The sequence below is a fragment of the Pipistrellus hanaki genome (assembly GCF_964339955.1).
Source record: "Pipistrellus hanaki genome assembly, chromosome: 2".
Lineage (NCBI taxonomy): Eukaryota > Metazoa > Chordata > Mammalia > Chiroptera > Vespertilionidae > Pipistrellus > Pipistrellus hanaki.
This window is the reverse complement of record NC_140504.1, coordinates 126,166,682-126,180,877: the sequence shown is the minus strand read 5'-3', so window position 1 is coordinate 126,180,877 and position 14,196 is coordinate 126,166,682. Positions and strand designations below refer to the sequence as shown.

General features: G+C 41.3%; 1 protein-coding gene across 1 annotated transcript; it reads right to left on the bottom strand.

Annotated features, from left to right (window-relative positions):
* Positions 1-9,728: 9,728 nt before the first annotated feature.
* LOC311615635 (F-box only protein 31-like) lies at positions 9,729-11,270 on the bottom strand (the record flags this gene model as incomplete). Its single annotated transcript, XM_084870944.1, has 1 exon — positions 9,729-11,270. The coding sequence occupies one exon, from the start codon at positions 11,268-11,270 to the stop codon at positions 9,729-9,731; it is 1,542 nt and encodes a 513-aa protein (XP_084727070.1).
* Between the last annotated feature and the right edge of the window lie 2,926 nt (positions 11,271-14,196).

Genomic DNA, 14,196 nt, shown 5'->3' with positions numbered 1-14,196 from the left:
TATAAGCCCTATTCAATAAAGGAAAAAGAAGAGATGCTCATCGACAAATTATGCTTTTAAAATCACTCATACAAGGGAGCATCTCCTTGTGTAGTAGCCAAAGATAAAGCTAAAGATTTACTAGAAAGAAAAAAAAGACTTACTAGAAGGTCAAGTTAAAAAATGAAGTAAATGTACAATGAATTTTAAGTTATTAGTTTATGTATATCAGTATCAGCTTTTTATAATAAAATAACCAATGCTAAAAAATTTTAAAAATGATTTAGCACAAACTAAATCAAAGCTTTGGTATCCATTTCTTATTTAAATGTGAAGATACTGCCGAAACTGGTGTGGCTCAGTGGATAGAGCGTTAGCCTGCAGACTGCAAGGTCCCAGGTTCGATTCCGGTCAAGGGCATGTACCTTGGTTGCGGGCACATCCCCTGTAAGGGGTGTGCAAGAGGCAGCTGATCGATGATTCTCTCTCATTGATGTTTCTAACTCTCTATCCCTCTCTCTTCCTCTCTGTAAAAAATCAATAAAAAAATAAATAAATAAAAAAGCTGAAACCGGTTTGGCTCAGTGGATAGAGCGTTGGCCTGCGGACCGAAGGGTCCTGGGTTCGATTCCGGTCAAGGGCATGTACCTTGGTTGCAGGCACATCCCCAGTCGGGGGTGTGCAGGAGACAGCTGATTGATGATTCTCTCTCATCGATGTTTCTAGCTCTCTATCCCTCTCTCTTCCTCTCTGTAAAAAAATCAATAAAATATATTTTAAAAAATTAAATAAATGTGAAGATACTAAGTCAGATTATAGAATATTTGGAGATTAATGCTCACAATTATGGATAAATACATACCACTTGAATAGAAATACCGTTCATTCTCATTTAGCAAATAATTTGGTACTTACTTCAAGACAAAGTGAAAATGGCAGTCCCTGCTCTCAAGGAATCCCAATCTAATGGGGACTGATAAACTGGTGATTAAAATACAATGTGATAAATATTCAAATAAATGTCTGCATCTAATACAACAGTGTGGGAGAAACAAAAATATATATATATTTTCTTTTTTAATGTTATACCTTTTCATCTATATATATTTTTAATATGTTTTTTGTTAGTTTCAAAGAGAGGAAGGAAGAGAGAGAGAGAGAGAGGGCAACATCAATGATGAGACTCATTGATTGGTTGCCAACTGCACGCCTCCCCGCCAGCTTGAAATTCCTGGCCTGTGCCCTGACTGGGAATCAAACCATGACCTCCTGGATCATAGGCCTACATTCAACCACAGAGCCACACCAGCTGGGCTATTTCTTTTTTTCTTTTCTTTCCTTCCTTCCTTCTTTCTTTTTTTTTTTTTTTTTTTTTTTTTTTTTTTTTAATATATATTGATTTCAGAGAGGAAGGAACAGGGAGTGATATATAGAAACATCAATGATGAGAGAGAATCATTGATGGCTGCCTCCTGCATGCCCCACCCTGGGGATGGAGCCCACAACCTGAGCACGTGCCCTGACGGGGATTCAAACTGTGACCTCCTGGTTCATAGGTCCACGCTCAACCACTGAACCATGCTGACCTCCCTGGACTATTTCTTTTTAATTATTGAGGGTATTGCAGATGTCCCCCATCTTCCCCCCTTTATCCCTTTCGCCAAGCCCCTACCCCACCCCAGGCCTTCACCACACTATTGTCTGTCTCCATGGGTTATGCATATAAGTATTTAAGTTCTTTGGTTTATCTTTTCTCACCACCCCCCTACCTCAAGATTTGTCAGTCTGAGAGAAACAGAACACTTCTGAAGGTCAGGTTCAACCCACAAACCCCAGCTCTACCAATTTCCTGGTCTTTAGGATTCAGGATGTACAGTACTTAATTCTTAAGTCCCCCTAAATAAGCACAGGGCCTAGTATAAAAAAAGCCCTTGATACAATTTTGATACATTTTTGAAGATTAACAGGTGATATTTATTTGGTACTCATTGTACACTAAGCACTTAACATTTATTATCTCATATCATATTCACAGCCTTATGAAATAGGTAGACTTACTGAAGATTACTGAGCTAAGAAGCCAGGGATTTCAAACTCAGGTCTGACTTCAGATTTCCTAGAAAGATAGAATCTCCCACTTGGGAGCCAGTAGGGAATAGTGATTATCAAATTCCTTAGATTCCTTAGGTTAGTCATTTTGTATTTGTCATCTTGGGAAATTACCTATCTCTAAACCTCCACATGTCACTCTGTAAAATGGGGTTTAAAAGGTGCTGTAAGGGTAAAATAAGATAAATAGGCACAGAGGAGCTCATCAACAAACAGTAACTATTCTCATTCCTATTGTCCCAGTATTTTCCCCCTTATAGTTATTAAATCAGCTACCTATACCCACTGTAGCTCCTTGCTCCACACACAGGTATATTTTGGTGGAATATGTTGTTACTAGAGAAAAGACACTTCAGGTATCAGATGGCTGCCTTTGGAGCCTGCAGTACATTTGATAAAAATGAAAATGATCAAAACAGACAACAGTGCTCAGGGCAAGGGGCAAATTGTTCCCCTGCCAGGCTGCTTCTTAGGAAAAGGGGTTCTTATTTTAGGTCTAAAACTTAATCGCCACTGGAGACTTGTGTTTCAAATACCCTAAGGTTAAAGCCAAACTGGCTAGGGCAATATGAAAGATTTTAATAAGTCAAACCTAAACAGTGCTCCTGAGACATAAAATTGTAAAGATATCAGCTTTCTAAGTTAATGATCAAGTCAATGACAATATTTTTACAGACTTTTAAAAAATAACTCAAAATAATTCTAAAGCTCATTTGGAAAAAAAATTAATGAAGGAGTACTGGATTATACTTCTTATTCACTTATTTTTTTAAAATATATTTTATTGATCTTGTACAGAGAGGAAGGGAGAGAGATAGAGAGTTAGAAACATAGACAAGAGAGAGTCATCGATCAGCTGCCTCTTGCACACCCCTTACTGGGGATATGCCTGCAACCAAGGTACATGCCCTTGACCGGAATCGAACCCGGGACCCTTCAGTCCCCAAACCGACGCTCTATCTATTGAGCCAAACCGGTCTCGGCTCACTTATTTTAATAAAATTTGCATTTTACTTGACTTTACCTTTTATAGCTTTATTAAGATATATTTCACAGTTCATAAAATTTACCTTTTCAAAGTGGCTTTTAGTATATTCTCAGAGTTGTGCCATGATCAGCACTATATAATTTTCCAACGCTGTTAAAAGAAACCCTGAACCCACCTAGCAGTCATTTATCTTTCCCATCCCTCACCCCCACCTAACCTAGTCTCAGCCAACTATTAATCTACTTCTTGTCTCTATGGATTTGTCTATTCTGAAAATTTTATATAAACGGAATTGTGCATAAGCTGGTCTTTTTTTTATTTATTTAATTCTTTATTGCTTAAGGCACATATGTCAAACACAAGGCCCGCGGGCCAAATCCAGCCCGCCAGGCCTTGCAATGTGGCCCGCACCGCGCTGTCATCACTGCACTCCGCTGTCAGTTTATGACATTGTCAGTTTATGACTGTTCAGTAAACCATTCGGCCCACGATTTAGGCTGGATTTTAGATTTTGGCCCCTTCTCTGATTGAGTTCGACACCCCTAGCTTAAGGTATTACATATGTCTCCCTTTTCCCCCATCGACCTCTCTCTGGCTGCTCGAATTCCCAAGCACATGTCCTCACCCTCAACTGTCTGTGTCCATTGGTTATGCTTATATGCATGCATAAAAGTCCTTTGGTTAATTTCTTACCACCTCTTCCACTCTCCCCTGCCTTCCCTCTGAGGTCTGACTGTCTGTCTTTGGATCTATTTTTGTTCATCAGTTTATGTTGTTCATTATATTCCACAAATGAGTGAGATCCTGTGATATTTATCTTTCTCCATCTGGCTTATTTCACTTAGCATAATGCTCTCCAGGTCCATCCATGCTATTGCGAATGGCAAGAGTTTTTTCTTTTTTTTTTTTTTACAGCAGCATAGTATTCCATTGTGTAGCTGTAACAATAGCTGGCCTTTGTGACTGGCTCCTTTCACTTAGCTTAATGTTTTCCAAGTTTCTGTAGTCAAGAATTTAACCTGGCCCAAACAGAGATCTGGCCTTTGTCCTCAGCTTCTGGGAGGTAATCTCTAAGCTCTTGAAATTTCATGCCTAATAAATAAGGAGGGTCTTTGCCTTGGAGCCTTAAGTCACAAAGATATTCTTTTTTTTCTTTTTAAAGTTATTTTTAGCCTAAACTGGTTTGGCTCAGTGGATAGAGCGTCGGTCTGCGGACTGAAAGGTCCCAGGTTCGATTCCGGTCAAGGGCATGTACCTTGGTTGCGGGCATATCCCCAGTAGGGGGTGTGCAAGAGGCAGCTGGTTGATGTTTCTCTCTTATCGATGTTTCTAGCTCTCTATCCTTCTCCCTTCCTCTCTGTAAAAAATCAATAAAATATATTAAAGTTATTTTTAAATTGATTTTTAGAAAGGGGGAAAAAGGAGTGGGAGAAGGAAACATCCATGTGATCAAGCCCAACTCGGGCATGTGCCCTGACCTGGGATGAAACTGGCAACCTTTCCGTGCACAGGATGACACCTAACCACCTGAGCCACACTGGCCAGGGCCACATAGTCTCATGTGGGAACCCCTTTCACATCCTGCGTGGTTCAGGGTTCCTGTTCAGGGTTCTGGTTCTAGAGAAGGGCCGCACACAAAGAGACTAGAAGAAATTTTTTAAAAATATATATTTTATTGATTTTTTACAGAGAGGAAGAGAGAGGGATAGAGTTAGAAACATCGATGAGAGAGAATCATTGATCAGCTGCCTCTTGCACACCCCCTACTGGGGATGTGCCCGCAACCAAGGTACATGCCCTTGACTGGAATCGAACCCGGGACCTTTCAGTCCGCAGTCCAACGCTCTATCCATTGAGCCAAACCGGTTTCGGCAGACTAGAAGAAATTTAATTTGGCCATATGGGGGGCCAGGTGGGAGCCCACCTCTAGTGGGAGGACTGCCGCTAGGCTCTGGCCTTGCTAACCCTTTTTTGAGGCTATGGGATACACCCATTACCCTTAAGCAGGTTTGGGATACACCCATAGCCCTTAGGCAGGTGATAATGGATTATCATATCAGGATTTACATGATTACTTGATGGGGAAGTTGCCTGTGTTACCAGTGACTCAATTAGACAGGAAGTGGTTGGCTGTGACCTTTCAGAGCTTCAAGGTTGACCAGCCTTCTACAACTTTCTATTAGAGACAATGATCGGTTTCCAGCAGCCTCAAAAATATGATTTAAGTTGGCAGCTGGCCACATCAAATAGTCTTAGGATGGCTATCCAGAAAGACCAGCAATGTGATTTAGCTTGGGGGCTATCGGTCATGCAGTATCAGTAGATACCTGGAGGGGCTGGAGACTAAAATCAGCCATATAAGCAGTCATGCCTAGGTAATGGAGATTCAATAAAAACTATGGACACCACCCAGCTGACATGTCTCAGTGGTTGAGAATCTACCTATGAACCAGAAAGTCACAATTCAATTCCCGGTCAGAGCACATGCCTGAGTTGCTAGCTTGATCTCCAGTGTGGAGTGTGCAAAAGGCAGCCAATCAATGGTTCTCTCTCATCATTGATGTTTCTTTTTCTCTCTCCCTCTCCCTTCCTCTCTGAAATCAATAAAAAATATATTTAAAAGTAAATAAATAAATTTACAGAAGAATAAGGACATTATTCTTACCTACTCCTACGTAACCACAATGTCATTAATATTTCAAAGAAAATTAGCTAACATTTCATAATGTAGTCTACTACAAGTCCATATTCAAATTTATTCAAATGTCCCACGAATATCTTTTATCATTTTTACCAGCTGAACCAGAATCTAATCAAGCTTTTTACTCATTGCATTTGGTCTCTTTTGTATTTATTCTATTACTTGTTTTTTTTTTGTTTTGCTTTTTTTTTTAATAACACTGATATTTCAGATTCTAGGCCAATTGTCCTGTAGAATGTTTCACATTCTAGATTTTTCTGATTGTTTCCTGTGCTGTTATCTCCTGAATTTCTTGAGAACTGGAAATTAGAGCTGTCTAAATCAGGTAATGGAAGCACCTAATGCCAGATTGTCCTTCTATAAGAAATACCAAAGTGATGACAGCCAGATCTCTTCTTTTGCAGTTACCAAGTAATCTGGAGGCCTAATCTTTTAAACTATCTATACTCGTGGTCAGCAAATTTCCGCTCGCGAAGTCACATGTAGCTCTTTGGCCCCTAGAGTGTGGCTCTTCCACAAAACACCACAGCCTGGGCAGGTCTGTTTTGAAGAGTGGCATAAGAAAAAGTTTAAGATAAAAAAATTTGGCTCTCACTGAAACTGGTTTGGTTCCGTGGATAGAGCGTCAGCCTGGGGACTGAAAGATCCCACGTTCGATTCCGGTCAAGGGCATGTACCTTGGTTGCAGGCACATCCCCTAGAGGGTGTGCAAGAGGCGGTTGATCCATGATTCTCTCTTCGATGTTTCTGACTCTCTATCCTTCTCTCTGTGAAAAAATCAATTAAAATGTTTAAAAAAAAAAAAAAATGAGTCATTCCAGATCTGAAGATAGAAATTAATATGATGATCCTAGAATATCTTGTTATAAATGAAGGCATGGAAGTTATCAAAGACTATTGGGGTTGGGTCAAAAGAACTCAGAAGTCAACAAGCAGAGATTTTTAGCAAGTGGGACAATTTGTTCATCAATCAGCTAAAAACGTCAATGAATTAAAGCACATAAAGTATGTTTAAATTCACGAGTTTATAATTATACTCTGGAAAAAAATTAAGTCACTTCTGAAGAATGCTAGGAAATGAGCTAATTATTTTAAAAACTATAATCATTAAATAGAAAAAATCAGGTATTCTCTCTTTGTTGTCTGCCTTAAACAGTAATCAAATAGTCGATGAAGGAAAACTTTACAGAAATATTCCAGCTCATAAATGGAAAAGGAATGATAGGATATCACCAATTTGTAATTCCTAATAATTTATGAGTGTAGCAATGATCACAAATGGCTGCTAACCTCATAAGAAAGACCACCAGACTTTGAATCTTTCATAGAAATACCACCATCTCTCAAGTTTCTTTATCCTTCCCATACCCCACCTCAAAAACAAAGCAAAACAAAATTCTGAATCTGATCAAGTCTCTAGATCTAATGGAGAAAATTACAAGAAATGGAAGAGAAGGAACAACATCACAAAAATAAAATCAAGGCTATGAAAAATTCTACAAGGCAACTGATCTAATTTCTTCAGTAAATTATTGCATGAAAAAATTAGAGGGAACCTATAAGCAAAGATATGTAAGAGACATATCAACCAATCACAATAGATAAAACTTATTTGGATCTCAATTCAAATAAGCCAACTATATTTATTCAAAAAGCAAAACCAAGAACACATAAAATATAAAAATGTTGAGAGAGGGAAATGCCAACACTGATTGGATATGTGATGATATTGTGATGTTAAGGAATTATTTTTAAATTTAGGTGTGATAATAGTACTGTGTGGTTTTTTTTTTTTAAGTTTTTATTTTTTAGACACATGCAATATGAAATGATGTTTGAGATTTGTTTCAAAATAATCCGACAGAGAATAGGAGAGGGTAAGATGGACAAGACTGGCTCACAGTTGAAAATAGTTAAAACTGGTAATAAATTCATTCAGGTTTTTCTATTCTCTCTACTTTAGAATATGTTTGAAATTTTCATAAAGAATTCTGCGAATTTTGAAGATTTCAGAAAAGTGAAAGAAAATGTAAATTATCCATAAACCCATCCTGCAGATAATCACTATCATTTTACACTACATCTGTCTAGCCTTTTAAATACGTAATAAAAATCCTGCTGTGGATATTGTTTTATATCTGCTTTTTTCACTCAAAACGTATATTTTTTCCTTGTCATTAAAAATTCTAAAATATTATTGTAATAGTTGCATTAGTATTTCAGTTCCTAACATTTATTTAATCAAAACTCTATTTTTGCTACTAAAAATTTTGCTACTATAAACATCCTTCAAAATATTTTGGGGTATTATTCATTTTTTAAAAGTAGAGTTAGTCATTAAAATAATATATTTTCAAAATATAAATATTTTATTATATACTGCCAAACTGCTAGAAAGGTTATATTCATTTATGTTCCTACTAGTAGTGAGATAAGATTCCCCTTTTCCCAAAACCTTACTGACTCCTTGGAAGCATTTAATTTTCCCCATTTAATAAAGAATATAAAGTTTGCCGAGACCGGTTTGGCTCAATGGATAGAGCGTCGGACTGCGGACTGAAGGGTCCCGGGTTCGATTCTGGTCAAGGGCATGTACCTTGGCTGCGGGCATATCCCCAGTAGGGGGTGTGCAAGAGGCAGCTGATCGATGACTCTCTTGTGGATGTTTCTAACTCTCTATCTCTCTCCCTTCCTCTCTGTACAAAAATCAATAAAATATATTAAAAAAAAAAAAAAGAAAAAAAAGAAGAAAAAAAAAGAATATAAAGTTTAGCCGGGATCGGTTTGGCTCAGTGGATAGAGCGTCGGCCTGCGGACTGAAAGGTCCCGGGTTCGATTCCGGGCAAGGGCATGTACCTGGTTGTGGGCATATCCCCAGTGGGGGGTGTCCGGGAGGCAGCTGATCGATGATTCTCTCTCATCGATGTTTCTGGCTCTCTATCCCTCTCTCTTCCTCTCTGTAAAAAATCAATAAAATATATTTAAAAAAGAAGAATATAAAGTTAAAAAAAATTGATGTGTGGTGCAATCACAGACCTACTAGTATATCTGAATCCTGTTAGCTATGTGACATTGTGAGTTACTTAACATCTCTGGGTCTGGAAAAAAAAACAATATTCATGGGTCTAAGACAGAACCTTAAGAAAAACAAACAGATAAGGAGTTAATAAGGCTATGGAATTAAAGAATGAGAGAGAGAATGGGGGGAGGCAGGCACGCAAAAGCCCATTGTGGCTTCTGGTTATCTCAGAGGGAGGCTTAAAAAACTTGAGTAGCCCTAACTGACTTGGCTCAGTGGATAAGAGCATTGGCCTGCAGACTGAAGGGTTCCAGGTTCAATTCCGGTCAAAGAGCATGTAATTTGGTTGTGGGCACATCCAAGGGCAGTGCAGGAGGCAGTTAATCAATGTTTCTAACTCTATCCCTCTCCCTTCCTCTCTGTAAAAAATATTTTTTTAAAAGAATCTTGGAGCAGACATTTGTTTTTAATAACAGTTTTATTGAGATAGAATTCACATACTATAAAATCCATTTTAAAACGTACAATTCAATGGTTTTTATTATATTCAGTGTTGTATAAAATATAACAATAACCACTATCTAATTTTAGGATTTTTTCTTTTTCTTTTTGAAAAAGACATGCTCAGCGCTAGCTGGTTTGGCTCAATTGATAGAGCCTGGATCTGCAGATTGAAAGGTCTAAGGTTTGGTTCTACCTCACTTGCTGGCTCCTACCCAGCCTGGCCCTGGTGTGGAGGCAACCAAATGATGTGTTTCTCTCACATTGATATTTCCGTGTTTCCCTCCCTCTTCCACTCTCTCTAAAATCCAATGGGAAAAATATCCTCGGGTGAGGATAAAAAAAAAAAAAAAAAAAAAAAAAAGAGGAGGGGAAGGAGAAAGGGAGGGAGGGAAGAAAAAACAAAATAACAACACAAGAAAGTGGGTAATCTAATCTGACCAAGTTGACCAAGTTAAGTCTTCACATGGGGCCTGACTGCTCCTGAGCATCTCCAGGAAGGCCTGTGGGGAAGGGGCCTCCACATTCTTGAAGGTGTCCTGGATTCTGCTGTACAGGGACAAGAGTCTCCGCTCCACACAGAGGAACCCGAAGTGGTTCTCATCGAACAGGATGAAGATTCCAGGGAAGCGCTGAGGGGAGATGGAGCCATAGAAGTGGACAATGTTCACGCCGTAGAAACACATCCTGTAGGTTCGGGGGCAGTTCCCGTCTACGGAGTACTCACCCTCAGGCAGAGCAAAGCTGTGGGCTGGCTGCTCCTCCAGAGCTGCGGCCCTGGCCTCCCTGACGCCGGGCTGGGGAAGGCCCTGCCAGCCGTGGCCCTCTTCCTCCTGCTGCTCCTGGATCGCCCGCTCGTCCATCTCCTGGACCGTGTGGGAGAGCGCCTCGAAGTCGCGCAGGAGGATCTCCACGTCTTGCGGCTGGATGCGGTGCAGGAGGTGGATCTCTAACGTCTCCTTCCAGGCAGAGAAGATGGGGTCTCCCCCGATCTTCGTGGCCCTGGCGTACTTCCCATGGAAGCTGAGCACGGCCACCTTTAGGCTGAAGGCGTGGTGGGAGCCTTTGAAGAAGCCTGGCCGGAGGAGGTCGCCGGGTTGGCTGGGCGGGAGGTAGACGCGGCGGTAGGTCAGGCAGTCGGGATCACGGAATCTTAACAACCGCGAGTCCAGCAGCATCTGACGGCTTTGGAACCACGCGGACATCCTGTGGTTACACCTGATGGTGAACTCATCCTTCTGAATCGTCAGGTGGCATTGGTGGGACGCCCCTGAGTAGTGGAGGCAGTTGAAGGGCCTGCTGTAGTCCTCCAAGCACTCCACCGTGGCTGACTTCCTCTCCGTCAGGCGAATCCTAAACGAGGGCTTCCATGGCATCGGGACTTCCACATCGGGGTAATTGGGAGGAGGCAGGTACTTCCAACCAGTGATGCCTACGCCGTCCACCGCCACCTTCAGCAGTGCTCTACGGGCCTCCGTATCGAGCCGCCACAATCCCAAAATGTTTCTGTACGGGTGGAGCAGCTTCGTATAGAATTCTCGGCAAGACAAACCCGTCGCCTGCAGGTCCTGAAAGTTCCCACAAGCGCCGTACTCCTCCCGGCAGCGCCGTCTCCAGATGCTGTCGGTGTGCAGGATGCTGCGGAACTGGGTGCAGGCCTGGGCCAGGCTGGGCAGGTCGATGACGGGGAGCAAGGCGAAGATCGCCTCCAGCAGCTCCAGAGGCAGGTCCTGCAGCGAGCAGCGCGGGGGCGGCGAGGGCGGCCGGGGGCTCGCGGTCCCTCCGCTCCCCGCGCAGCACAGCGGGGCCGCGGCCGCCTCCACGTGCTTCTCCGCCGGGTCGGGGGCGGGGACCGGGGTCAGGACCGGGGGCTGCATGCTGTGGGCCGCTGCCGTCTCACCTGGACCCTGGCCTGGCTGACACCGGGATCCCCACGAAGAGCACGCGCCGCAGCGGAAAGCGCTCCGCTCCATCCCGTCGTGTAACGGAGTAACAGCCAAGGGTACCCTGGTGTCCTGAACCGCAGCAGCCTGGCTTTAAACTGGCCCGTCCCGCCCAAGGGTCCAGCCACGCCCCCAGGGCCTAGCCACGCCCCCTCAGAGAGGAGCCCATAGTAGGACTTTAGCGACACTTCCCAAAGAAACCCACACCCTGGAACAGTCGCCTCCCTCTCCCAGTGCCCCCTCCCTGTCCTCCCACCCTACCCCCAGGCAGTCACTAATTTGTAAGGATATACCTCCAGGGGTATGCTTACAGGGACATTTCACATAAATGCAGTCCTAATATCCCGTCTCTTTTTTAAAAATATGTTTTATTGATTTTTTTACAGAGAGGAAGAAAGAGGGATAGAAAGCCAGAAACATCCATGAGAGAGAAACATCGACCAGCTGCCTCCTGCACTCCCCACATCGGGGATGTGCCCCCAACCAAGGTACATGCCCTTGGCCGGAATCAAACCTGGGACCCACGCTCTACCCACTGAGCCAAACCAGTTTCAGCTTTTGTGACCGGCTTCTTTCACTTAGCATAACATTTTCAAGTTTTATGTATGTTATAGTCTAGTCACTAGTGTATGGGCATACCACATTTTATTTACCCATTCACCAGTTGATGAATTTTGGGTTGTTTCCAGTTTGAGGCTCTTATGAATAACACTGCTATGAACATTGTGTACACGTTTTTGTGTGAACATGTTTCCATTTCTTTTGGGTATGTACCTAGAAGTGGAACTTCTGGGTCATATGATAACTCTATGCTTAAGATGTGGAGGAAGTGCCAAAAACGTCTTCCAACGTGGCCCCATTATTTTACATTTCCACCAGCAATGTACGAGGGAGCCAATTTTTAAACATTCTCATGAATGCTTTTTACAAATATATATTAAAGCCATCCTTGTGAGTGTTGAGTGGTATTTTATTGTAATTTAGAGCAGAGTTCTTGACTATAGGTTAAGTGTCCAGACCTCCGCTTTTGGCAGGAAAGTCCTAATTTCTAACAATTTGTCCCGCGTCCCGTGGCGTTTTAAAAAAGTCCTGATTTTTGGAAAGATTCTTTAAAACGCCACGGGACGCGGGACAAATTGTTAAAAATTGGGACTGTGGCAGGATATCTGGTCACCTTACCATATGTATATGTGTTGGTGGTGAGAACAGCGCCGGGTGTTAGACTGGTGGAATCAGACCAGACCTTGTTTTAGCAACCTCCTACTTGAATTCTGGCTAATTCAGAGCAAAGACTTAAACTATGAGAGAAAGTTTATTTAGAAAATCACAGAAGTGCAAGTGAGCTGTAGAAGAAATGTGCTCAGGAAACAATTTACAGGGGCAAGAGATGGGCCCTGGGAACTTAGGAGAGAGAAAGGTAAAGGTAAAGAGCCGAGGGGTAAGAAGAGGGAGGGGGGAAAGTGTGGGAATGCTTCGAAAGGAGAGCACAGCTGGGTCCTCCTCTGTCTTAAGGGCTTTTTTTCTTCTTTTTTGGGGGGTTAATCCTCACATCTGAAGTCCTATTTAATTCATAATATCAGTATACTATGAATCCAAAATAAGGAGAAGGTCATGGTAGCATATAGCTAGAAAGGTTACATATACAAATTTGGTTTTTAAATAAACAGGAAGTGTAATGTTGAAGTAAACAAGCATTCCAAGTTTGCATGGTGGAGGCAGAAGAAGCAGGAACAAAAAAAAAAAAAATGGCTGAGACTGGTTTGGCTCAGTGGATAGACCCTCGGCCTGCGGATTGAAAGGTCCCAGGTTTGATTCCGGTCAAGGGCATGTACCTTGGTTGCGGGCACATCCCCAGTAGGGGGTGTGCAAGAGGCAGCTGATCAATGATTTTCTCTCATTGATGTTTCTAACTCTATCTCTCTCCCTTCCTTTCTGTAAAAAATCAATAAAATATATTTTTAAAAAATGAAGATGACATGAAATAAGTGAAATATTGTGCTTATTGGACACATGGGCTTTGTTTTGAACTCTACTGATTATATAGTAGCTGGCACAGTGCCACTCACAAAGTAGACATTTAATCAGGACTATTGGTTACAATTGTCAGAAGTTCAATTGCAACTGTTTTGATGAAGAAAATAATAAATGAATTTATTGACTTGCATAACTAAAAAGTAGAGGAATAGGTTTAAAGGATATCTAGTTATAGATAATCAAATAATAACTTCAGGGATCACTTTTTTTCTTTCTCTGACTTTGCCTTTGAGAAAAGTAAGTTTTAGTGCTAAAAAAAAACACTAATTTTAACTCTTTTATGCAACCAACAAATTAAGACTTTATACATTGAAAAGGCATTTGAAAAGAGAGAAAAGAGAAAAAGTTCAAAGAAATGTTGGCTAATAATTTTCTAGAATTGAAGAAAGATGACTTTTTAGATGGAAGAAACACAAGTGTTGAGAACTTAACATACAATGTGATGAATATAAGCAAAGAGGGAAAAAAAAAATGACAATCCTAAGAGCAGCAGATAAAATATAACCTACCTACAAAGAAGTAACATTTGGATTGGAAGCCAAATCTTAAAAATAAAATTATATGTGCAAAATATATATTACTGAGGGGAAAATACTGATAATCTAGAATGTTATAACCAATTAAATGAGGTTTGCAATAATACAACACTGCAAATTTAAACAACATCCTGATCAACCCTAGCTCCTTCCCATCATACTCAGCTGAGGATTAAAGGCTCAGGGATGTAGAAAGAGAGTATTCATGAGTCAAAATGTAAATGGATTCTGTAAATATGGCTATCCATGAGTTTTGAATCTCCATATAAACACAGAGTATACAGTGAAACAAAAAATGCATGGGACAATATTTTCAACAAAACTAGATGACAGATAATGGCACAAACACAAAATACAAGAAGGTGGGGTCAAACTACAAATGCAAA